Source organism: Clarias gariepinus, chromosome 1 (genome assembly GCF_024256425.1).
Source record: "Clarias gariepinus isolate MV-2021 ecotype Netherlands chromosome 1, CGAR_prim_01v2, whole genome shotgun sequence".
Taxonomy (NCBI): Eukaryota; Metazoa; Chordata; class Actinopteri; order Siluriformes; family Clariidae; genus Clarias; species Clarias gariepinus.
The window spans coordinates 20475016-20501858 of NC_071100.1; the positions used below are offsets into that span (position 1 = coordinate 20475016).

General features: G+C 39.4%; 1 protein-coding gene across 1 annotated transcript; it reads left to right on the forward strand.

Annotated features, from left to right (window-relative positions):
• Positions 1-463: 463 nt before the first annotated feature.
• Positions 464-25507, forward strand: LOC128530230 (serine/threonine-protein kinase D3-like). The gene is made up of 18 exons (XM_053504031.1): positions 464-925; positions 15101-15239; positions 15371-15502; positions 17199-17353; positions 17571-17772; positions 18108-18185; positions 18748-18880; positions 18976-19099; positions 19207-19284; positions 20435-20648; positions 21558-21586; positions 21665-21737; positions 21832-21938; positions 22044-22205; positions 22894-22992; positions 23698-23965; positions 24073-24158; positions 24417-25507. The coding sequence occupies exons 1-18, from the start codon at positions 677-679 to the stop codon at positions 24567-24569; spliced, it is 2481 nt and encodes an 826-aa protein (XP_053360006.1). The 5' UTR covers positions 464-676; the 3' UTR covers positions 24570-25507.
• Positions 25508-26843: the final 1336 nt, after the last annotated feature.

The following is a 26843-nucleotide window of genomic DNA, read 5'->3' on the forward strand; positions in this document are numbered from 1 at the left end:
ACTGCTCTACGAGTACAATTTAATTGGTGCTTAATTCAAACAATTTCCCCACACAGATTTATAGATAAAGCCCAAGGTTCTACCCCCAAACACCCTATGAATGTGTCATGTATACGGTACGTTTTTAAAAAGGCCCATGACGTGGTGAGAAGGCCTATTGTCACTGCAAGAAAAAAAAGTGCGAGTCTCTATGTGTGTGTGTGTGTGTGTGAGAGAGTGTGTGTTGAGTTTCCTGTCTTCTGTCAGTGCCTCATTAGTGAAGTACGCCTCGCAAAAGGAAACCAGTGTGACATGCGAAAGCAGCAGAAAACAAAGACGTCTTCCGAGAGGTGTTATTTCTCCCTCGCCAAGGTGACAGAAAATGGCTGCCGGGGTGGAGCAGGATTCTCTTGACTCGGGCATATCCAGTAAGTTCATTATCCTGGCTTTCTCCACCGTTACTTCTTTGTTCTTGCATTTGAGTATGTCGGGTTGTTCTTCTTTGTCGGGGCATTTCCTTTAGTTTGTGGTTGCAGGTTTGCACTCGGGCTGTCAAAGACTGAAAAACTTCAGTTTCCTTTAATGTCTCTCATTAATCTACCTCAAGTCTATTCGCTTCTTCATCTGAGCCGTGTGTGTTCAGGGGTCGGTTCGGATCGACTGGCTTACGCTTTATACACCTGTGTGTGAAAGAAATATGAAGATGTTCTTAAGCTGCTTTTACAGAATCAACCTCTTCTTCATCATCATCATCATCACATCTCTCTCGCTCTCTTTCTCTTCAGGCTCTTTCTCGCAGATATCTATAGGAACAGAGTCAATCCCTGGAGGCCCCATCTGCGTCCATTTCCAAATAGGTCTGTTTAAAGAAGGGGTCAGGTTATCCGAGGGCCGACTGAGTTTCAAAAGCGCCAAGAAAGTAGCAGCAGAAATCATCGAGAAGAAGGTACGAACTTGTCCAGTGACGACAATCTGTCTTTTATGTCATTTTTATTATTCTCTTTTTTCGTCATCTTTCGCATCAACACTGTGTTTATTTTATTTTAATAAGCATTATTACTGTTATTATAATACACTGCTGCTCCGTTTTTAATTCTGATCAGTCCAAAGATGTTGATTTAGTTTTCTGTAAGAGCAGCTACTGTAGGACAGTTGTCCTGGCTGCAAATCCTGGGTTTTTATACATTATAAATGTTTTTTCTGTAAGCAGATTTTTTTAACACATGTGGAAGGAGTCTCCAGTGTCAGCACTCTAACAGTCAGGACTTTTTTATTTTTATTTTACTTTTTTTTGGCTTAACGTCAAACAGAGTAAGTAGATACAATATGCTGATTAAACAGGGGAATTATCTGTAACATTATAAGTAACGGTTACGTGATTTGTTTCTCAATACGTGCTTTTTTTCTGGTCATTATTGTGTCCAGCTTTGATTAGATACTCTATTAAAGTCAGTTTTGTGACAAAGACTGCAACGTTGAGTAAAAGACAGAGTTAGATGACACGATGATACATGATGTCATTACCGCTCGCATGGTGAGAACATGTCTGGCATGATTGTCTTTGGAAAATGTATTAATATAGACTTATAGACTTACTTCTCCATTAACTATAGAGTAAGGGGTATACACTGTATATAGTGCTTTGCAAAAGTATTTATACCCCTTGAACTTTTCCACATTTTGTCATGTTACAACCACAAACGTAAATGTATTTCACTTTGATTTCATGTGACAGATTAACACAATGTGGAAAATAATAGTGAAGTGGAAGGAAAATATAAATTCTTTTCGCAAATAAATATCTGAAAAGTGTGGCGTGCATTTGTATTCCGTCCCCTTTAGATCCTGAGATGCATGACCAGGATTTCAGGAGAATATTACAGGTCTGTTGTCTCAGAGACAGAGAGAGAGAGAGAGAGAGAGAGAGATGGTCTAGCCATTCTGGGTGTCTGTTGACTCCTTATATAGAGAGCAGGTAGAGCGCCGGAAGCGTCTCCTCCAAGTGTGTTGTTTGAAGAGTAACTTATCTTTGATCAATGTAGAGAAAGAGCATGAGGGCTAACATTACTGTATGTCCTTCACTGTCTATGTCATAATTATTGATGTCTTTTTTCGATGGTGCAAACGCATGGCTTGTGATAGAGATTATGTCGAGCAGTACCCTTGTATAGAGGAAGAGCGTGCAATTTTAACCACCTACAGTAGCAGTAATTAACCCAAGTTTTGAAGAACGCACATGGCATTCGTAAGTGGTTATTTTAAGACATGAAGGTCTGCTGTTCTGATATAGTTCTTGCAAGAACAGTATTGTAAAGTGCGTTTGAAAAACTCATCAAGCACCATGATGAAACTGAAGGCCATTCCAGGGAAGCAACCAAACCTTACCTCTGCTGCAGAGGAGAGATTCATTTAGAGTTACCAGCCTCAGAAATCCATTATGAAGCTTTACAGAGCATAAGTAGTGACATCTCAATATCAACTGTTTAAAAGAGATTATTGCATATTTTAGACGCCTTTAGCATTGTTTAACAGTGTAGAAAGCAATAGAATTCAGGGAAGGTTATTGAATTAGATGGTGTGCCCAACCTTTTGACCCGTACTCTGTGCGTCAATTAATTTTAAAGTCACGCCCACTTTTACATTAGTTTCGGTAAGGCCCTAGTAATATCTTATCTATAGAATATGATGTCTGTGTAACAGTGGAAAATATGTGAGGGTTCATCTTGCACTCCTACAATTTGCATCCTCTCTCAACACACACACACACACACACACACACACACACGCACACTTGTGAGAAACTTCTCAAATTCTTTTTTTCTCAATCTTCTTCCACCTTTTGTGTGCTGTGTGACTTCATACTCTAGGACTTAAGAAACTCAGTGTATACAGGTAATGAAGTTTCAGTTCTACAGTCCACCTGAGATTTGTTTGACAGTCAGAGGGAGCTCATGTTATAGAAAATAGTCCGGCTTCCTTTGACCAATATAAATGAAGAACTTAACTGTGGTGGAAGTTAACTGTGGTGGAGCGCTTTGTGGCGTTGATTCTATGTCGTGCGCGATGCCACGTGACACCCGAGCACGCAAAAGAGTTTATTAATTTGCTTAATGAACCTCATTGTACAGATTTAATATGGTCTGGACATGGATCTTATTTCTGCTGTGGCTCTGTGTATATGTGTGTGTGTGTGTGTGTGTGTGTGTGTGAGTGTGTGAGTGTGTGTACAGTCGTTCTGCTACTGGCTAGCCTACGAGGTGTTACTACACACACACTATTTGCAATTGCACACTCTGACCTGTGTGCCTGATGCACTCAGCATGAGTGCTGTGTGGTTTAGAGCAAGTGTGCCTCACTTTCCAACCACAGACTCATCCTCTCGTCACACACACACACACACCGCCCTGCAGTCTGTCCGTCCTCTGTTCCTGCTGCCGGATAGACGTGTACTGAACCTTGTCTATGTGCCCCTACTGTACACATGCAGTTGTACAGTAACTTTATATTTAATCTTTTATATATACACGCACACACTTTCACCCAGCAGATTGTCTAATATCCTGGATTGATGTGTCTCATCCCTACACACATGGCGCAATAAGATATTTGCTTTCTGCACACTTGTGTCGAACTGCCTGTGATGCTGTGATGATGTGTCATGGCTGAGTGGGAGGAAAATCAAAGCAGCATCTGTAAATTGCTTTTGTGCTCGTTCTTCAGTGCTCTGGTTTCGGATGTGCTGATGTAACACGAGATAATACATCTGATCCTCTAAGTCACATTGTTTAATGTCAGCTCTAAATGTGAAAGTATTAAATCCACATGCATGGGTATTTCACAATTATTGGTAATCTGCACTGTAAACTAGACCTGTCATCATTTAATCCGACTGCCAGTCATAGTGCAGGCTTCCATCTAAATGTACAAAGTCACATCAGTCTAAGGCGCTTTAAAAGCAGTGACCGTATCTCTATCTATTAAGTTCCCAAAGTGTTTTTCTTTTTATTATTATTATTATTATTATTATTATTATTATCATCATCATCATCATCATCATCATTATTATTTCTTTAACAGATTAACACAGGTCTCAAAGGTTGTGAAAAGTGTGTGTATGTAAAATACACTTTCAAATAATCTATTATATTTATACCTAAAACTCACTTTGTTTTCACTCCTCCTCCAAATCTACCATTTTAGTGTCTATGTAAATGAGCTACTGCTGAGCCACGCCTTTAAAGGGAACAGCAGAGCTGAGCAACCAACGTATTGACCAACGTGGGAGCGTATCCTGTTTGTATGAAGTCACAATAGTGGACAAATCTAATTGGCTAGTTAAAACCCTGGTGAATTTTCTCACTACAAAATTGAAAAAAAGAACAAAAAACAAAGAACACTTGGTTGTTGTTTTTTTTCCTTTTCTTCCTTAATTTTTTTTTCTTGTTTTCTGCATGTGTACAAATGACAAATGGTGTTCAAGTCAAACTGGGATGAACTTGATGAACGTTTTCATGAATGAAGGCGTTAAACCCGAGTGAAGTTTACGGATGTCATGTGATGAGTTGCCATAAAATGGCATAAAACATTTAAATGGTGCAAAAAAATTAAAAAGAAGGCCAGACGTGTGTGAATGCCAATCCTGGTCGAGGTGGCTCAGAGTCTATTCAATTCAATTCTATTTCATGAACGTTCAGCGTATTGAATGCCTGATCTTTAAAAATCAACAGATACCTTGCGGAAGAGATGTATTTGTCTGTAGGAATTTATACACAATCATTTACCAACACCACTTGCACATTATAGGAACTCGTCCGTACAGTCCTGATCTCGCTCCAAGCCATTCCCACACGTTTGAGCCATTAAAGGGGTTCCTTGGAGACCAGCATTTTAAACATGAAGCAGGTAGTCTGATCATGGCTTCAGGCATACTGCGATAACTTTCTACCATGATGGTGTCCAAGAACTAGTGAAACTCTGGGATATGTGCATTAATGTAGGAGGAAATTAAGGGAAGTAAAGGTACAGCTCAGATGATAACCCCTTTATTTGTGGTGATATGCATTTTCTCTTGCCTGTATACCAGATGGTTTCTACGCTAAGAAGTGTACTGTATATAGAAATCAGGATAACAGTATTCAGTTAAAGAGAATCAGTTGTAAACAGCATGGTCTGTGAATTCTGGATCAAACAGTTCCTCAACCTCAACTACACAACTCGATTTCATTATCAGTCTCAGGAAGACACGTTTTGTTGTTAGTTTATACCTGTTCAATTTTTTTTCAAATAATTTTTGTTGATTGTGTTGAACTGGGATGGATTGGCACCCTGTCCAGGGTGTACCCCGCCTTGTGCCCTAAGACTCCTGGGATAGGCTCCAGGTCTCCCGCAACCCTGAATACAGGATTGAGCGGTATAGACAATGAGTGAGTGAGTGAATGTGATTGTGTTAAAAATGCACGCTACAGCTAAGCATTATGTGGAAACCTGACCATATCTATATGCAGTGGCGGACTGGCCATCTGGAGCACCGGGCATTTTCCCGATGGGCTACTGGTCAATGTGGTCAAATTATGGTAACCATAATATTGCATTCCTTTTTTATGTAGATAGATAAGTGCGTTAACCGACAAACAGATGGTGTATCTTGTAAGAGCTACTATTATTTTGTATATCACATTATGTACGTACAGTATGTTTCTGTTAGAGTTTCTGCTGAGGAGGTGTGCGCATGAGGAGGAGAGAACAGAGCAGGAGCTCAGGTGTGCTGCTCCCCCTGAAACACTCTATTGTTTTACCCTTTTCTTTACTTTTACTGTATGTTATGTATTATAATTTTGTGACCCTGAAAAAGGCTGATAACGGTTTTGCGCTGAACGCATTTGTTGGCTCTGAGCTCTTTTTGACATGACAGTTTGTGTGCATGTGGATGTACTGTAATCATATTCTATAGGTGTTCTGAAACCACGCCCCCTTTCACTTTAAATTTACAGAGGGAGAGATATGGATCATTTCTCTATACAGCAAATGTTTCTGAGCAAAGAATAAATAATTACCATGGATGAAAATGGAAAACAAAAAGAAAAGGTGGAGCTGAAATTGATTAAAGAAGAAAAAGCTTTAAAAGCAGATGCTGTAAAATTCTTCAAATTAACAGATTATGCCTTTGACGTGAGCGAAAATTACCCATTACGGTCAAGGATAGCAAGGCTGGATCCATCAGCAAGGTCAGTGATGATGTTAATTAACACCTCTCCCCTTCTATACCCGAGCCAAGTAATAAGGATGGCAATTAACTGAACAGGTAAGATGGAATGAAATCAGTGGCAGCATTAGCTCGGGCTAGTAAACTAGTCACTCATTTTACATATTATTGTAGTCAAAATTAATTCAAAATAAGGGTGAGAAAATATTATTTTGAATTAATGTTGACTACCATAATAATTAATAGCATAAGCTATTGCTGCTACTGATTTTATTCCAGATGACCTGTTCAGTTTGATTGGCATCATTTTCATTCAGGTAGAGAAGGGGAGAGGTGTTGGTCATCATCAGCAGGCACTGGTTTATTATCACTGACCTGCTGCACTAGCAGCTTACACTGATGAATGGTATATCTTACAATGCATCAAGATGATCCCCCCTCCTGACCTGCTAAAATCTTGTCTTTATAGTTTTATATGTTGTTTGTCTTAATGTTCTTTCCTTTGTTTCTTTGTTTTATAAATATGACCCAATATACACTACCATTCAAAAGTTTGGGGTCACTTGCAAATTTCTTTGTTTTTGTTTAGTGATTTATTTTCTACATTCTACAACAATACTGGGGATTTCAAAACTATAAATAACACATATGGAATTAGGTAATTACGTAACAACAACAACAGTTAGTTGTTATTTTAAGACACAGAGGTCAGCCTTTCTGTAGAAGTTCTTGCAAGAACAGTATTGTCAAGTGCATTTGCAAAATCCCTCAAGCACCATAATGAAACTGGCTCTCACAAAGGCCACCCCAGGAGGGCGAGACCAAAACCTACCTCTGCTGCAGACGAGAAGTTAATTTAGAGTTATCAGCCTGAAAAATGACCAATTAACAGCACCTCAGATTAGAGGCGTTATGAAGTCTTTACAGAGCATAAGTAGCAGACACATCTTACCATTAACTGTTCAAAGGAGATTAATGCATTTTTTGGACGCTTTTTTATCATTCTTTTACAATGTAGAAAGAAATAAAAATCAGGAACCATCATGGAGTTAGAAAGTGACCCCAAACTTTTAAACGGTAGTGTATGTTCAGTGATACTTCAAATAATATGTTTAAAAAGCATTTATTTCTTTCAACAATATTTTTATTAACAGGGATATAACAGGGTAAACATGTAAAGTTTTAATACAGATTTTATAACCCCCTTATAAATCCCTATAGCTCCCACCTCACCCCTCCCTAACTCCAACATACACGGCCTTACATGTATAAGAAAGGCTAGACGCCAGGGATTTTATAAAACAAACAAAAAAAAAAAAACATAGAGCTGAAGGTTTTTGGGTTCTGCATGCATAAAAAGGACAAGGAAACAAACAAACAAACAATTAAATAGGAAGAGAATCAAACTATAAATGTATATGAAAAAAGCGAAGGAAGGGCCCCCATACCTGTTAAAGTTTTAAGTCTGAATAACGGATTAAGTAGTGAATCTTCTCCAGGGACAAACAGGACATAATATCTCTGAGCCACTGGGCATGAGTGAGAGACGTGGATACCAAAAAGAGCAATCAGAGGGTCTGGGTTAAGGTTGCATTTCAATATGTACGACAAGGTTTCAAGCACATAAGGAGGTTGAGGTCGAGTTTAAGAATTGAATTCCAAGTATCCTCTAACAGTGTCAAATGTAGAGCTTTTTCCCAAGCAGTTTTGATTTTACTCGAAGAGGTGTGACTTAAACCCATCAATCCACCATAAATAGTGGATATTAGGCCTTTATGCAGCGGGGACAAACAGAGAAGTTATTATCTATAATATTTGCATCAGGAACCTCAGGGAAATTTGGTATTGAAGAGCGAATGAAGTGTCTCACTTGCAGATACCTAAAAAAAAAAGAGAATTGGGTAGGTCAAACCTTTCAGAAAGCTGTTCAAACGATGCAAACCTATGGTCAACAAACAGATCTTTGCAAAGTTTAATGCCCAGTTCTTTCTGAACTGAGCCCATACTCTCAAGGTATGCCTAATAACTGAATTATTAATTGATTTAATTGAGGTGATGGGGAGTGCAGATCCAAGGAGTGCAGAGACAGAGAGGTGTTTGAAAGATTCTATCTCCATTTCTACCCAGGCAGGACGTTTACGTTGATTATGAAAATATGCTCAAAAGATGACACATTGAATGTTTGCTGCCCAGTAGTAAAAACGGAAATTAGGAAGAGCCATGCCACCGTCTCTTTTAGATCTTTGAAGTAGGGACTTATTCAATCGAGGATGTTTACCTTTCCAAAGGTAAGATGATATAAGTGAATCTAAAGCACTAAAGTAGGATTTGGGAATAAAAACAGGTTCAGACTGAAAAAGATATAGAAATTTAGGAAGAATACTCATTTTAATGGCATTAATGCGTCCCACCAGGGACATGGACAGTGGTGACCATTGTCCCAAATCCTTTTTTGTTTGGTTCAACAACCTAATAAAATTTTCTTTAAAAAGGTGTTTATGTTTCCTTGTGATTGTAATACCAAGATAGGTAAACTGATTTTCCACTATGTTGAAAGGAAGATTATGCATACCAGTTGTTAATGCTGTATTATTTACCTGAAAAAGTTCACTTTTGTGCAAATTCAATTTATATCCTGAAAAATAGCTAAATTCACTGAGCAATGACAGCACATGTGGCAGGAAGGAGATTGGATTTGATATAAAAAGTACTGTAAAAGATCATCTGCACAAAGGGAAACTTGAAATTTGTTCTTCTCCCTGCCTTCAAATGCCTGATATATCCCTGCAACTACGGAATGCGATTGCTAGTAGCTCAATGGCAAGGTTTAAGAGTAATGGGCTAAGAGGACACCCCCGACGAGTTCCCTGCTGAAGGCTGAATGGTTGAGACTGCTGAGCATTTGTCAGAACTGGGGCAATAGGGCTTGAATATAATAATTTAACCCAAGTGATAAAACTTGGACCAAAATTAAATTTTTCTAAAGCCTTAAATAAATACTCCCATTCCACACGATCAAAAGCCTTTTCAGCATCCAAAGAAAGGACACACTCAGGGATCCCCTCTAATGGTGTGTACAGGACATCCATAAGACGTCGAATTGAAGTAAGAATAACGATTTTTGACCAAACCAGTCTGGTCCTCAGATATAATTGAGGGTAGAACATTCTTTAACCTACGAGTCAAGACTTTAGCATTTTAACATCCACATTAAGAAGAGAGATTGGTCTATATGAAAAGCACTCTGTTGGGTCCTTATTCTTCTTTGCTACAGTATAAGGGTGATACGAGCCTCATTAAATGACGCAGGCAGCTTACCTTGCTTAAAAGATTCAGATGGAACCAGTTGTGGTGCAAGGTATGAGGAGAATGATTTAAAAAACTCTGCAGGTAACCCGTCAGAACCCGGGGGACAGTGTTGGGATATCTAGTTGAGTCAAGAAATTTCTTAACTGAACTATGGTCCTTTGGGAACTCAAAAAGTATATAATCGAGAATAAAAATTCCTGAATGCATCATTAATTTTAGAATGATCGGTAGTAATGGTACCATCCTCTAACCGAATTTTTGTAATGTGTTGCTGTGCTCTAAATCCTTTTAACTGATTAGCTAAATGTTTCCCAGATTTGTCACCATAAATGTCAAATTGGCTCCTACTACTGTATTTAATAATTGACGCTCAATTACATGTGTTGAGATGAGTTCAAACTTACTTTGCAATTCTACACGTTTTTTATACAGATCGGGGTTTTTAAATAGAGCATACTTTTGATCAATTTCTTTAATTCGGTTTGTCAAATCTTTTTGTTCTTTATATGCCTTCCGATTCGTATTTGCAGTGTATGAAATTATCTGCCCCCTGAGGCAAGCTTTCAGAGCATCCCAAACAATTAAACGTGACACTTTAGGTGTTTCATTTGTGTTTAAGAAAAACCTATCTGGTCTTTCATAAATTTAGTAAAATTGTCCTCCATTAGTAACAATGAATTAAAACGCCAATGTTTATTAATCTGAGGGAGATCGGGGAGCTTGATAGACATAACAACTGGAGCATGATATGATATCACAATGCTCTGATAAGCAAAAGAATTAACCATTGAGATCAGTTGATTATCTATAAAGAAAAAATTAATTCTGGAAAAAGTATAATGAACATGTGAAAAAAAGCTCTAGTAGTTAAAGGAACACTAATTCCCACAGCCACGGTTCAAAATCTAATGCAAATCCTTCCTAGAAAATTAGATAGTTTTATAATAGCAAAAGGTAACTAAATGCAAAAGTTTAGTCACATGGCGTGATTTGATCCACACTTTATTTCTGGTCTAAAACAGATACCTTCAAATACAAACAATAGTGCGGCCCCTATTTGTATTTTGGTATACAACACAGTGTCTATCCATGAATGATTTATTTGTATTTGATAACATTTTGAGTAGCTATGTTTTAGCAAAGAATACTTATTGGAGTCTCAGCTTCAGAGATGACTCTAATACCTTTTTTACACTTCTCAGACCACAAGCTTAGGATGTTGAAGAACACTACAGCACACAAGCTTCCGCCCCCTCCCCCCCCCCCCAAAAAAAAAAAAAGAAAAACAACCAAACAAACAAAAAAACATGGCTGACTTCCATGACTAAACATGGCTGACTAATAGGGATCCAACTTAGACCTCAACCTTCATTCATCTTCTATACTGCTTATCTTGTACAGGGTTACAGGAAGCCTGGAACCTATCCCAGGAGACTTTGGACACTCAATGCAGTGCTGGGCACACACACTCAACGGGCCATTTGGAAATGCCAGTTGCCCTAATCTGCATGTCTTTGGACTGTAAGAGGAAGCCAGAGTACCCGAAAGAAACCCACCAGGCACTGAAAGAACATGCAAACACCACACACACAAGCCTAATGTGGGAATTTAACCCTTAACCCTAGAGGTGTGAGGCCACAGTGCTAACCGCTACACACTGCTACACACACAAACACTGGCAAGAAAAAGTATATAAACCTTTTGGAATTTGATAGTTTTCTGCATTAATGTAATCTGATCTTCACTTTGACACAATGCAGTCAGACAAGTACTGTTCTCCTGGCAACTGCCAGACAAAGAAGTATGATTCGTTACTCCAGAGAACACATCTCCACTGAGTCCAGTGGTGGCGTGCTTTACACCACTGCATCCGATGCTTTGCATCACACTTGGTGATGTAAGGCTTGGATGCAGCTGCTCGGCCATGGAAATCCATTCTATAAAGCTCTCTACGCACTGTTCTTGAGCTAATCTGAAGGCCACATGAAGTTTGGAGGTCTGTAGCTATTGACTCTGCAGAAAGTTGGCGACCTCTGTGTGCTGTGATTTTACGTGGCCTGTTGTTTGCTGTTGTTACCAATCATTTTCACTTTGTTATAAAACCATTAACCGTTGATTATGGAATATTTAGTATTCATTTAGTACGTTTCACAAGCATTCTATCACAAGCAACCTATCACAACCTATCTCTTGAGAAACACACACACACACACACACACACACACACACACACACACACACACACACAAAAGAGCAAGGGAATCACAGGTCACAAGCATGCACACAGAGGCAGATTGGGAATGACTGTTAGTCCAACTCCATGTCTTTGGACTGTGGGAGGAAACCAGGTACCCGGAGGAAATCCACCAAGCATGGGGAGAACATGCAAACTCCATACACACAGACCCAAAGGTGGGCCTGGAGGTTTGAGGCCACAGTGCTAACCACTAACCACTATGCCACAGTGCTGCCCTTCCCTAATTTAGTCATGGTTAGGGCACTTTCACCATTAAGGTAAGTACTAGAAACCAGTGAGGGCAAAGAATATCACCTGCTTCCTCTAGTCACATCTTTTTTTAAACATTGATTTTTCTCAGGAACCTATAGGATGTCAAATGAATTAAAGACAACTCTTCCTTGTTCTTGCCAGAGCTCACACTGGAGTCACTTATGTGATGTAACGTGAGTGTTGTGAGACCTCTCCCACATCTGGACACCCTGATGGCTGCAGCGTAATTTGGGAATCAGTTTTGCGGTCTTCACATGATAGTTAGGGAATAAAAAGCTTCACAGATGTGATGACCTGGTCATTTAATACTGAAGTCATCAGCTGACTTAATTTCTTTGCCCCATAATGTCACTGACCCTAGACCTGAGCAACTGAAGTAACCCCAAATCATAACACTGCCTCCAGAGGCTTGTACACTGGGCATTATGCATAATGGTTACCATGTGACTTCACCAACTGTTTGCGTGATCTCCATTCATGATTTGTTCTGACTTCATTTATTCCACATAGTTGAAAGTTCAGTGCTATCCTTACAATATTTAAACAGTCCCACTTCCAATAATTTCAAATCTTCTTAGTTTTGGTATCTGACGCAGACCTATAATTTTTTGACATTTGATTTTTTTTGGCTGGGGAGTGTATTTATTATTGGTTTATATCCTAAAACAGTTATTAGGTTAGTTGCAGATAGGTCTATGTTTAACAGTTGTATCTGATCCAGTAACTGGAACAAGCGTAACATTAAAATATTTTTTAAAAATAATCATATTAGTGCAAAGTAAAAGGAATGTTCAAGTTCTTGTTTAGGCTTCTTGTCACAGAACCTTAGCCACTGAGCTACTAAGCTAATTATCAGTGTTTCCTTCAAAGCAACAGCCCAAAAACTCCTGCAAAATCATGTTAGCATACTAGTGCATGAAGTAAAACTTTCTGAGTAAGTAAGTTAAAGCTCATGCTGATTGCTTGCATTGTTAGTTTTCTCCTTTATTTACAACCTTACAGTCTTGTATGCACCACAGAGGTTAGAGTATTTTTATTTTCTGAGCAGAACCCTTTAAATGGGTATTGAGAGAATTTAAGTTTACTAAACCTTACAGCGGTAACACCATTCTGACCACAAATAACTGACTCCACCTTTAACACTTATGTACCTAAAATGTTTTTGCACGCAGCATAGCTAATATGAGAAGGCAAAAAAAAATCACACACACACACACCTCATGCCTCATCTGACGTCACTGGGCACGCTCTGAATAGTCACTTTATTTATTTTTATTATGCTTTTGTCTCATTCCGGGAGACTCAAACAGACGTAGGACGTTTACCCTCCTCCACAGTAAAAACTCTTTCTCTCTGTCGGATTTTGAGTCATTTCCTCCTAATTTAAATCGTGAAAGAATGCTCTGACATTTAAAGGCTTGTTGCTTTCTGGAGCTCTGTGTGATCTCCACCTCCGGGCCACTTACAGCAGAGCCCTGAAAGCGCAGCATTTGACCTGCTTTTACATAAGCCTCCTGCTTTAGCATACTAAACTGTGCCAGGGCCCCAAAAAAAACCCTGCCTTTTATCTCGTCCATCTGTCTGATTTCACTTCTCTGGATGCTTTTGTGCATGTTTACATACACTGAGATCTGCGATCTGATATGGTACCTGTTTGTGCAAAAAGCAGGTACCATATCAGCATTGTGTAAAACGGTAGCGTGCAAACTCGAGTATTTATGGATAGGTTCATAGGTTTTAGAAAAAAAGTTTTATGAAAAAAAAAATTAATAAAATGGAGGGATTATTAATTTGAAGTCAGAATCTTCGTTGTTGTTTTTTTTTCTCTCAAACACTTCAGTCTTGTTACCTTGACCTTTGTGGTCATGAGACGTTTAATACACTGCCGTTGGCTCTTGTTAGATGTAGAGTTTGCAGAGGCATTAAACATGCTGACGATGAAGTTAACAAAGGGTTAGGTTACCTGTTATGCTCTCCGACACCTTAACTACTCAGAGTATGCTATAGATTCAATTTCAAACTTTACTAAATTACCAATGCTTTGTGGTTGGGGTAAGGGGCGTAGAAACTTCAAACTAGACCCCTGACCTGACCAGTAAGGATTAAAAAGGTGGTAGGATGATTTCCTGTTCCCACCCTGAAGTTGTCTATTTTCCTGTAACCACATTTCCTGATGTCTTTTTTCCACAGCACACTGCTAATGATGAATATATATTACAGCGAATATATGAATATGAATATATATATATATATATATATATATATATATATATATATGTGTGTGTGTGTGTGTGTGTGTGTATATATATACACCTACACACACACACACCTACACACACACACACAAGGGATGGGAATTAACAGTCACCACCTGATATGATATTATGATGATACCTAGGTCTTGATTGATTAATATTGCGATTTTAAAAGTATCATGGTTTTATAAATATCCCGATTTATATCCCCTTTTTAAAATTTTAAAACCTTAAACCTTTAAAATAAAAAGGTTTTCTCATTTAAAAGCCAAGTGCAGCATTTAAACAATACAATCTAACTTCCAAGGCTAAGAGGTCATGGCTGCTTAAACTGAAAATCAGCCAATTCTGGTCACTGGCTGATCGACCGGTGCATCTTTATTATAAACTTAAAAAAAAAAAAAAAACGATTTTGAAATCAGTGTGGTTATACATTAATCGTCGCTCAAAAGAATTGCGATTCATAACTGAATAGATTTTTTTTTCCTACTCTTTTATGTACCTATTTGTTAGGAGTTCTGTTGATAGAGTACAGTCTGCTACAGAATGTCCCCAAAACAAGTTAGTTCCTGTCTTCAGTTGTGTTATAGTGAACTGTTGCACAAATCTTTTGAAGTTAAAAAACGCCTCCATCTTGTAGACTCTAACGTATCAGAAAATTACCTTTCCCTGTTATAAAGTGCTGATGCTGGAAATAAACATCTCCTTACCGCAAATGTCAGCACCCACCACACAAGTCCTTCTGTCTTTACTATAGCAGCAATACCATGGTAAAACTGAGACTTAAGGTGTACAGTATGACAATGTACACCTCTGCATGTAAATGCTTTCCTTGTGTTTGTAAAGGCCCCTGATTGGAGTGTGATAGGCCTCGGTGAGAAGCTGCTGCTGTTTAAGCACGATCCCATGTCAGAGCAGCTCCTTCACAGACTCACAGAGCAACACTACCTGCACGATGGAGACCTGGTGGAGGTGGTACTTGCTGGTTAGTTTGTAGACAAACAAACACAAATACAGACAAATATGCATATGGCTACGTATAAAGCTGCACTTTGAGGCCCTTTCGATTGAGTTTCATGTTCCATCTCAGACTGTCACTCTTTTTAAACCTTGCAGCTTCCGCGTCACTGACTGAGGTGAAGTTCCGCCCACATTCGTTGGTGGTCCAGTCCTATCGCACACCTACGTTTTGTAACCACTGTGGCGAAATGCTCTGGGGACTTGTCCGACAGGGCTTAAAATGTGAAGGTAAGACTCGCGCACACACACAGGCATAGTCATAGACACACATTTTTTCTGTACTGAAATAACTGCCTATGTCTAGCCTATTCATAATTAGAACTTTAAGCTCTAATGGAATAATTTAACAGAGAACCAAATTCATGCTTTTTGTAATATTTCTGTTTTACCATGGCTTAAGTGTGACTTTTACTGCATGAGCAAATCACACTTAGCAAGCAAGTTTTTCGACGTGACTAGACAGACTGGTTGTTTTAACCACTGTGTTAAACTGGCTTTAACACACAGTGAACCTTGCCTGTTATCAAGGTGAATTAATGTACATAAAGTAAGTAAAATCTTTATGTGTCACTTAAACATTCTTGCACAGTAAAATGTTTTTCTTTACATATCCTAGCCTAGGAAGTTAGGGTAGAGTGCAGGGTCAGCCATAATACAGCACCCATGGAGCGGACAGGGTTAAGGCACTTGCTCAAGAGGTCACAGTGGCAGCTTGGTGATGTTGCGGCTTGAACTGACGACCTTCTTATTAATAGCGCAGAGCCTTAACACACTGTGCTATCACTGCCTCAGCAAGGGTAGATATCAGCTTTATTAAAGTTCTGGTGTCAAAATACATATAGACTGATTTTTAACTTTGATTACAGCGTGCATTTTCAGTAAAATTATTTCAATAACCTCATGCAACATCTCCATATTGTTTTTTCTCTCTAAAGTTGCATTTAGTTTTGGCCAAGATCTTGTATGAATGAGAAGAGGGTTGATGTACTCCGTAAAAGTCCTGTTCAGTACATCCCAAACATTTCAGGCAGGTTAATGTCAGGACTCTGTGGTGGCCAGTTTATGTATGACAATGATTCCTCATGCTTTCTAAACCACTCTTTCACAATTTCAGTCCTGAAATATACCTGTGCAATCATGTAAGAAAAACTCCATAGATGTGATAACCTGGTCATTTAGTACATTCAGGTCATCAGCTGACTATTTTATTGCCACTTAACATTGGTGAGTCTAGACCTGATCAAGCTGAAGAAACTCCAGACAGTGTACAGTTTGTACGGTGGACACTATGCATGATGGATGCATCGCTACATGCGCTTCCCTTCTTACCCTGACGCACACATCACTCTGGAATAGGGACAATCTGGACTCATCAGACACATAAGCTTTTTCCATCACTTCAAAGTTGAATCTTTATACTTCCTAAAAATTAAAGCCTTTTCCCCCACAGTCTGTTGGACCGCTTTTACACCAGTTCCGGTAATTCCAATAAGCTCATATTGTTTTGCTAGAATTCAGTTACATGAACAGCCTACCACACACTTGAGTCATATACTAGATGTATAGATTTTTTGTACGATAGTTCACTTTCTTGAATCAGAATTCCGGATGAGCAAGATGTCTGCCACTGTGTCATCACAACATTCAGCTACATAATTAAGTTCTATCCACATTTATAAATAAGACTAAGTCACAGTGTGTCCCAAACCTGTGTAGCATCACTGAGATTGATATGGACAGTGTCTGGGCATCTATTTACACTAAGGATTTGGCTGAGAAAGGCTCTTACAGGAACTTACTGTAAAATGAAATTTCCTCACATTCTGTGCTGCAGGTTTTATAATTGTACATTTTATACTTTTTTCTTTACCTTTTAGCAAATTGTTCATTGAGTCTCTCTCTCACTCTGTCTTTCTCTCTTTAGGTTGTGGTTTAGATTTCCATAAACGCTGCGCATTGATGTTGGCTAACGACTGTTCACGGGTGTACCGGCCATGCGGCCCCAGTCTGTCACTCTTCCCTCCGTCACGTCCTCGTTCCACCTCCCTCAGCAACCACACTGGAGGCAGTCTGGAGGAGGTACCACCCCACCCCCTGTCTAATACATCTGTAATTAGTTCTACATGAGAAATTATGTACAAAATGAGTCTCATCATCTATTTTGATGTTTAGTACAGTGTGATCTTTGGTCAGATGCTGTGTGCTTTATCTACACAATGCTCAACCTTTAATCCAAATCATTACAGTTTAAATTATTTATGTACTCATGCTGTTATTTCTCTCCTCTCATTTTCAGATCAGTCTTTCCAAGCCGTCACGCTCCCGGCCTCCGTCATGGGCAGACAGGCCCGTGTGGTTAGGTGTGTGTGATGGGGCAAGAGGAGGCAGACCCCTGGTGCCACACACCTTCCACATCCACACGTACACCAAGCCCACAGTGTGTCAGTACTGCCACCGGCTGCTCAAAGGGCTGTTCCGCCAAGGCCTACAGTGCTCTGGTGAGATCTGCAAACACCCCTTTACTAAATACTAAACCTTTACACATAACTTTATATCTTGTTACTAAGAAAGATTTTAAAAATGTACAGCTTAATTTCCAAATGTCTATGGAACTCCATTAACTCCATTATAGAAATATGTTTTGTATATTTTGCATAGATTTTGACAGTTTTGTGGATTTTTAGAGTGTATTCTTTATCATAACAGAATTTACACTAAAAATGCAGTAGGAAAACATTTAATGCAGTGTTACTGCAGTGCCATGCGGTTTTGTGTTCAGTCTTGTTCTGAGTTTGTTTTTCACGTAATTTCTTTGTCCTGCTTTTTTCTGCAGACTGCAAGTTTAACTGTCATCGCCGCTGTGAGTCTCAGGTTCCACCAGACTGTAGAGGAGAGCGAGCCAACGGAGAAGGTTCACTAAATTAAACTCATACACAATCATACTCAAAATATTAGGGGTGTAGTAGCGATACACCCCGGTCACGATTTAGTCCACAGTCCTGGGCTTGTAAGTCAGTTCAGCAAATCTAAACAAAATTTAAATGATGAAATATTATGATTGATGAAATGTTTTTCTAGCTATGGGGTCTATGGGGATTGACTCACTTTTGGTGGCAGTCTAGTGGTCATTTATGGAACTACACATTTTGGCACTTATGTTGTTGACATTTTTCAGAACCGAAGGTTGCCTTTTCTAATATAATCATATGACCAGTTTGCACGCTATATACTGTATTTAAACCTTTGTGGAATGCACAGATTAGGACCCCCATGATCAGGGTCCTACTGAGGCAAAAGTCTACCCTCTGAAGCTTACTGCAAGGGCACACTCATTCTCATACCTAGGGGCAATGTAGCGTATTTTTTGAACACTCAGCGTTTACACAGCATTCCAGTTAACGCAACAGGTGACAAACCACAGGCTTTTCTAACTTAAGCTAAATTTGTGTTCTTCTTTCACTCATCTCACACAGAGAGCAACTCGCACCAGGAGCCTGAATCTGAGGAGGACAGAGCTGTGGTAACAGTCAACGCTATTTATGGAGAGTATCCATTTAAAGCGCGCCCTCATGTGGGGGAGGAGCCTTCGGAGCAACCACCGATCGGGTAATTGCACATTATGTACTGAAGCTTAGCACTCTGTACTAATATTCATTCTGTACTAACGCTACACTCTTTATTCATCTGGGTCTGTGTTTCAGTCCCTGTTTCAGCAGCAATATCCCCTTGATGAGGGTGGTGCAGTCGGTTAGGCAGACTAAGAGGCGATCCAGTGGCATACTGAAAAATGGCTGGCTGTTGCACCATACCGATGTAGATACACTGGTGGGTGAAATCTAACACACACACAAGAAGCAAACTCTGATGTTAAAATCAGCTAGCCATGTGGAGTAAAGGTTATATAATGAGCATCTGTTCGGTTTGTCTTGCAGAGAAAAAGGCACTACTGGATTCTGGATGGAAAAAGCATCACAATGTACCAGAACGAGAACAGCAACAAGTACTACAAGGTGCTCCATGTTCCCGCACCTTCCCAGAACATTATAATAACTCACACTACCTACCTTACACTATGGAATTCTCTAAACTGATTGGTCAGAAGGTGTTGATTCACTTTGCCTAGTAGTAGATGTGATATTAGAGAAATGAAACACTTGTGTAGCAATATCATACAAGCAAGAGTGTGTATAGTGAATCAGTGTAAGCAGACGGTTTTGCTTGACAATTTTAATAGATCCTAAAAAAGCCTTTCTATTTTAAAGCTAAAGTATTATTTGAGATGTCCACTGATAATGTCACTAACCCTACAGTACTGTAGTAAACAGACGAGTGGAGTGAAACCTACACAGTGCAGTTACAGGAAATATAGGCAGTCATGGAATGCGATGAAATTAAGAGACTTGTTCAAGTCAAACCGCGATTCATGATACATCCACTGAAGGGGTCTATAACTCGTAAAAAACGTAAAACCGATTTATATCAGAGAAGACGATTTAGCACAGTACGGTGATGAGACTCTAATCCCCAGTAAAACATTTTAATGGCACAAATGTTTTAAAGAATGTGTTTCTCCATGATGATTTCTCAGACGATCTAGGCTGAGGTGAATCGGAGCTCACTGTAGTCATTCCTGTGAGTGGAACACTGTTAGAAGAAAAGCAGCCTGGTTTGGTCATCAAAGGCGTTCTGTTTTTGCAGAACAATGACTTCATCACTTCATACAGCCCACTACACCACTTGCAAATTAGTGAAAACGTCTTAGATATGAATCACGCAGTCCAATGATTGTTCCGGTTTACTGAGAAAACCTTGTAGCTTGATGGTGTCCAAACACTAGTAAAATGCTAGGATAAGTGCCTGTAGCAGGGAATTATATAGCGAAAATAAAGGAAGTTTTTACTATTATAACTCTTTTATATTTTTCCGCACTCTGACTAGTTTACCAGAACTGACTGGTGCATAAGGCAGTTTTAACAGAAACTCTCCTACACACGACCATCACTTTCCTACGCGTTACTTTCATAACAAATATCTCACCTGTCCTTATTTGGTCTTCCCAAATTACCTCCAGTTTATAAGAACCTAATGTGTTGTTCATCTTATATGGCTCTATATGTAAGCTGTAACACACTGTTCCTAACCTTTGTCCTTGCTGTACAGGAGCTGCCTCTGTCTGAAGTGCTGCAGGTTCGAGGCTCGTCTCAGCTTACTGTTCCCGTGGAGGAGGATGATGCTGGTCATTCGTTCGAGCTGCAGACGAGTTCGGTCGTCTATTGCGTGTTCGCAGGTGCAGAAGGAGCTGCCTGGGAGTCGGCCATCAGGCTCGCACTTATGCCTTTACAGAGCCTCAGCCTTGACACAGCACAGCCCGCAGGTCTCACTCACACACACATACATATCATGTATTGCAATTTGTATCAGATTATTTTATATACCATAATAATATTGCGCATAAATTCTAATAATATAAATAAAAAAACTTTTCACTGATCTTATACCACAGTACTGTTATTCTCAAATCTGATTGGTCAGAAAGAGTTGATTAATTATCCATAAGAACAGTAATTCTGTCCGTGACTCAAACCACTGCTTTATATAAATGCCCTTGATCTGTTACTATAGCAGCAGCTCTCTCTATGATGCACACTCCAGCAACAAACTATGACTTTGTTCCTTAGCAGGGATCACATTAATGCTGATATAAGAAGTTGAGGTTTGTGTTAGGATCTTGTAACGGTCAGCAAATTTTCCATCAAGTCTACAAGACAGAGGAGGTTTCAGTTTTTGCGGTTTCTCTAAAACTAAAACAAGCTGCGGGGCGGGTGGGGGGAGGAAGAGAGACCACTGAAGGGGTCTGTAACTTCTGTAACACAATAACTAAAACAGGAAATGTTTAAACTAGAAAGAGCTGAAAAGTAGGACTAAAAAAATCAAGAGTAAGAGTAGCCAGACTTCAAATCAGGTGATGCCACTTCTGATCGTTGATTATTCTCCTTTTACAGCACACCTTAAAATATTTAATTCCTTATTTAGTAAACTACAAAACAATTAAAAATGCTAATTAAATTGGAAGTAAATTTGTATCCAGAAGTCCATTCTTCATACAGAAGTTCATACTGTGTCATACTTAAGGACACACCTACTAGAGCATATGATCTTTTGTAACATCATTTTAGTCCGTGTGTCCAGATAACAGTCTGCTTTAATAGATAACTCTTAAATGAGCAAGAACAAAAATAAATCAATTGAGATATAAGTTTTATTTGCTTTGTTATTTATCTAGATGATCGAGTGATCTGTCAAGAAATCCAGGTGAGTAATTATTCTTATACAGCTGTAACAGGTAATGCTTGTGTCCTGTGAGGACTAACGCTGAAATGTGTTTCGCAGGATATTAGTTTGCTGTATCAGATATTCTCGGATGAAGTGCTGGGATCAGGACAGTTTGGAGTGGTGTACGGAGGTAAGGCGTTCGTTCGGAAAGATACATAAGCTGCATTGGTTGTTTATTAGTGTCTGGGAATAGAAAGATCCTCCTTGTGTGTGTTTATGTGTAGGCACTCACAGGCAGACGGGTCGACTGGTGGCTATTAAGGTCATTGATAAAACTCGCTTCCCAGCCAAGCAGGAGAGACAGAGCAAAAACGAGGTGGCCATCCTGCAGGTTTGTTGAATAATTCTGTTGTTTATGATGGAACTGGTTTCAGAAAATTATTAAAATATTGCCTTGTTAATGCATATAATGCATGTGTTCGTTTGTGTTTCTCAGAGTCTGTCCCACCCTGGGGTCATCATACTCGAAGGCATGTTCGAGACTCCCGATCGCACTTTCGTTGTCATGGAGAAGCTCCATAGCGACATGCTGGAGATGATTCTGTCCAATGAGAATGGACGACTTCCTGAGCGCATCACTCGCTTCCTTGTTATGCAGGTAGCCATGGAAACCTGGGAAATCTGTACTGTATTATAGGCTCATTGTTATTATCTGTTTGAAATGGAAGCCTGTGGTATAGATGCTCACACTCTTAATGTTTAAACACTAATACTTGTATTCTATGAGGAGTGTTCAAGTCAAAGTGGGACTGGCTAAGTGGGATTTATAAGAGTAAAAACTACTTTTTTTCTCTATGTCATCCCCTGCTACAGTAATGCACTAGTTCTTGAATACCATCCTGGACAAAAGTTCTCTCAGTAAGCCAGATCCATGATTGTACTTCCTGTCTGAAGTTTCAAATGCTAACCGAGTGATGTACAATTGGTGTTCGTGGATGATCGTGTTTATAGTTCCAATAGACAGATACATCTCTTCTGCAGGCTGGAGACAAGTTATCCAGCGATTTTTAAAGATCAGGCATTCCACTCGTTAAATGTTCACTGCAGTGAGCTCCGAGCCACATCAGCCGAGATTCATTGACGTGTTTGCACCATTTTAATGTTTTACTGCATGTCTCATAATTATAATGTGTTTGAAGTCTTCTGTATGATGTTTTTTTGCTTTCATTAATAAGAAATTTTATCACAAGTCCCAGTTTGACTTGAACACACCTCGTATAATCACGATTATGAATATTTGCTCTAGGCTGTGAGGAGTTAATGTCGGAGTGTGTCTGTGTGTGTAGATTTTGGAGGCTCTGCGCTACCTGCATATGAAACACATCGCTCACTGTGACCTTAAACCTGAGAATGTGCTGCTTGCCTCACCAGATGGTCTACCTCAGGTGAGTCTTGTTAGTGCAAATTATTTAGATCAAAAACTTTGCTAGTGGTAATAAAGCAGGACAGTGTGTATAAAATGTGAAGAAAATGGATTCCCCAATATTTTTTATTGTTGTTCTTATTCTTCTAACGATTATTAGGGCCCAAGTATTATGACATCAGCCCTATGGCACTATAGTGTGTGAAGGGCCCTCTTGTTCTTCTAAGTTTCTTTTCCCCCCACCATTCCTCTTCCTAGAGAAATTACTACGATAGCCAACAAATTGGGCATATGTGATTTCAAGACACCGAGAAAGCAAAATTGCGGACGAATTTTTGATGTCTCAAACGGGTCAGCCGTGACGATGCCTTAACTTATGCTGAAAAGTGGTTAATAACTTTCTGTGTGACATTATATGAAGGACATCACATTGAGTGACATCATATTGTGATGCTTTTGTTTTAGCATCTTTTGGAGATCTAAACATAAAATTCCCTCTTTTCTAAAAATTTTGTCATAATGGTATTGGTATGTCCCCTTAAAATGTATGTGCCCATTGTGCCCGTTTGTCTTCCTTATTGCCCAGGTGGCAATGGCGCAGGGTGCTTGGTCCTGCTCATTGTTGCTTGTAACAAATTATTTTATATTGGATGATCTGCATGATAAGTTTATAAATATCCATATTCCAGACCTTTGTTTTAGAAACTGAAACATGCCTGTTTTTCAGGTGAAACTGTGCGACTTTGGTTTTGCACGGATCATCGGTGAGAAGTCATTCCGGCGCTCTGTGGTGGGCACGCCGGCGTATTTGGCCCCCGAAGTGATTAGCAGCAACGGCTATAACCGCTCACTCGACATGTGGGCTGTTGGGGTGATCCTGTATGTCAGCCTAAGCGGCACATTTCCCTTCAACGAGGATGAGGACATTAACCAACAGATCACTAACGCTGCCTTCATGTATCCTCGGCACCTCTGGGCCCTCATTTCTCTGGAGGGTGAGACGCAAAAATCAGAGAGACATTAATGCACATGTGGATTTGAGAAAGTGACAATCATATTAGCTGTTTTATTCATTACTGATTTCTGTCTTTTTTTCCCACAGCGGTGAGTCTGATTAATAACCTGCTGCAGGTGGTGGTTCGGCGCAGGTTCAGTGTGGGGAAAGCGATGGGACATCCCTGGCTCCAGGTAACATCAACTATTAATCCTGTGCTTAGTAATAGGAGGGTTGAGACATTACCAAGATTCACAATTATGTAGCAGCGCCCCCTTGTGGAGAATATTTTACTTCCTATTAAACCTGTTGAATAATTAAGAAAAAGGGAAAAATGGTGCAATAATAATGGCATCTTTTAACATAAGTATTTACTGCAGTGTATGTAGGGTATGTGGTGATCTCCTTAGAGGAACACTATAACCAATATGTCTGTCTGTGTGTGCTTGCAGAACTTCCAGCTGTGGTGTGACCTGCGTCAGTTTGAGCAACGTCTGGGCCGCCGTTACCTCACTCATGAGTCAGATGACGAGCGGTGGAGATGTCACGCTCAGGAGAAAGGCCTTAGCCTGCCTCCTCATTTACAGATAGAACAGGGACACTAACACACGCACACACATACCGTACAGTGGATGCTTCAGTTTAATCATGACGTGTGACTGGTGTGTGTGTGTGTGTGTGTGTGTGTGTGTGTGTGTGTAGACTGTACAGACCCCCATTGCCCTGATGTGATATCACTGTACATTTTATACACACTGACTATTTTTATTAAAATAAAACAAACTGTAGAGTCTGTGCCTTGTTTATGTTTTACGTATGTAAAGCAAGGACATAACTTATAACATGGTAACATGCATCAGGAAGTCTACACTTTCATGTACGCTTTATTACCTGTCGTAAATAGTGTGCTGAGACACTATTTACGACAGGTTTCATTATCTTCATGTATACTATACGTCATCAGGGATTTATTTCCCTTTAGCTGTTATAAAGTGCTCAACATGCCTGGGTAGATTTCCACTAGATTTTAGAGCATGGCAGTTCATTCGGCTCCAAAAGGCTACAGTTCTGATTCAGGGCTCTGTGCAGGACATTCGCGTTCTTCTGCTCCAACCTGAACATACCGTGTCTTCATGGAGAAATCTTAGTTGCAGTAAAGGGAAATTGTAATGCTATAGTGCACAAAGACGTTCCATAAAATTGTGGTAGAAGTCTGGGATACATTAAATTTGTATACATACTTTTTCACCATATTGTGTACATCCACAGTACAAACTGTAGCATCTACATATTAAAATTAAAATGTATTTGTCACGTGTACCTTATGGCATGGTGAAATGATTTTACCAATCAGATAGGGTTAAGGGCCTTTCTTAAGGGCTTAACATTGGCAACTTGGCAGTGCTTCAAACCCCTGACTTTCTGATTAGTAAGCCATAACTTTTGCCTAGGTGTCACGTTAAGGTTTACAATTAACACCAGGTAGCACCTAACTAAAATGTTTTAATTTCCTACAAAGCAAATTTCTTGCCATACTTTTTTTTTTTTTTAAACAAGCATTTAGAATAATTTATTTAAAAAGACATGTATGGGCAAAATGCTTCAAGTAATGTAATTTTTGTATTAAATAAAATTTTTAATAAATCTCTTATTACAGTAAATAAACAAACTAATTCAATACTTACATAATTGTTGATATGTTATAGTTTTCTGTAAGGAAGAAATAAATTGTGCCAGGAGTCTCCAGTTTCGGAGCTTTAAAACAGTCAGTCAGAGTAGAGCTAGTTGCTCCCTTTTTGTTGTTATTGTAAAAACGACAAAATGAGGTTACCTTACAATTGCTTAGTGGTTAGCAGTTAGTGGGTTTGATTCCCGCCTCAGGTCTTAAGTTTGCTGCAGGTACTCTTTTTCTCCCACTGTCCAAATACATGTAGATGAGGCTATTTGGTGTTCCGAAAATTGCCCATAGTGTGTGAAGGAGTATGTGATGATGATAACCCTGCTGAAAAAAAAACAGCATAGACCAGCATAGCTGGTGAAAAGCTTGATAGTGCCATGATGCTGGTGCTGGTATGTTGGTCACCTTTACTGATGCTGGTCCCACGCATACCAGGAGCAAAACACAACATGTACAGTCCATGCATCCCAGCATACCAACATTTGATGGTAGACTGTTCACCACCCCACCATCAAATGCTTGTATGGTATACTGTAAAAGCAAAGATATATGCAAATATTACAATGCTTCTTTCGCTTCAGATACATTAGTACAGTAAGTCCTACTGTAGGTAACAAGACAAATTCAAGTTTTACAATATGGTCATCCAATAACTGTGTAAAACATAGAACAGAATTAGTTTAAAATCAGCTTTATTGGCCAAAACAAACAGTATTAATGTGAAATATGTAGCAATACATACAATATGCACATTTGTAACAATATGATAATTTAACAATGAATAGTAAAAAAGTTTTGACAGACGACTGATGGCAAAACAAAACATGCAACCTCTCAGGAACACATTCACTGACTTACTTTCACACCACAGTAGTGTTGTAACGATCAGATCTGTTATTAATCGAGTGACACTAAATCAGGGTCTCTTATCTAACTTCTGGTGCAGTATAGGCCGAGCGGAGCAAGAAAAGACAACCCAAAGTATATTAAGTGACAAAGAAACCAAAACAATGGACCAAAAAACACAATATTTACAAAATATGGAAAAAAAGTGTGTGTGTGTGGATGGAATAGAATGTCCAGAGTCCAGGTTATTTATGAGCGTGTTTGTGAGTGTGTGTAGCGGAAGGGGTGGCTCGGTCTCACCGGTAATATTGAAACAATCCGGGAGCATGAAAACGGAGCAAGAGGTGTTGTGAAT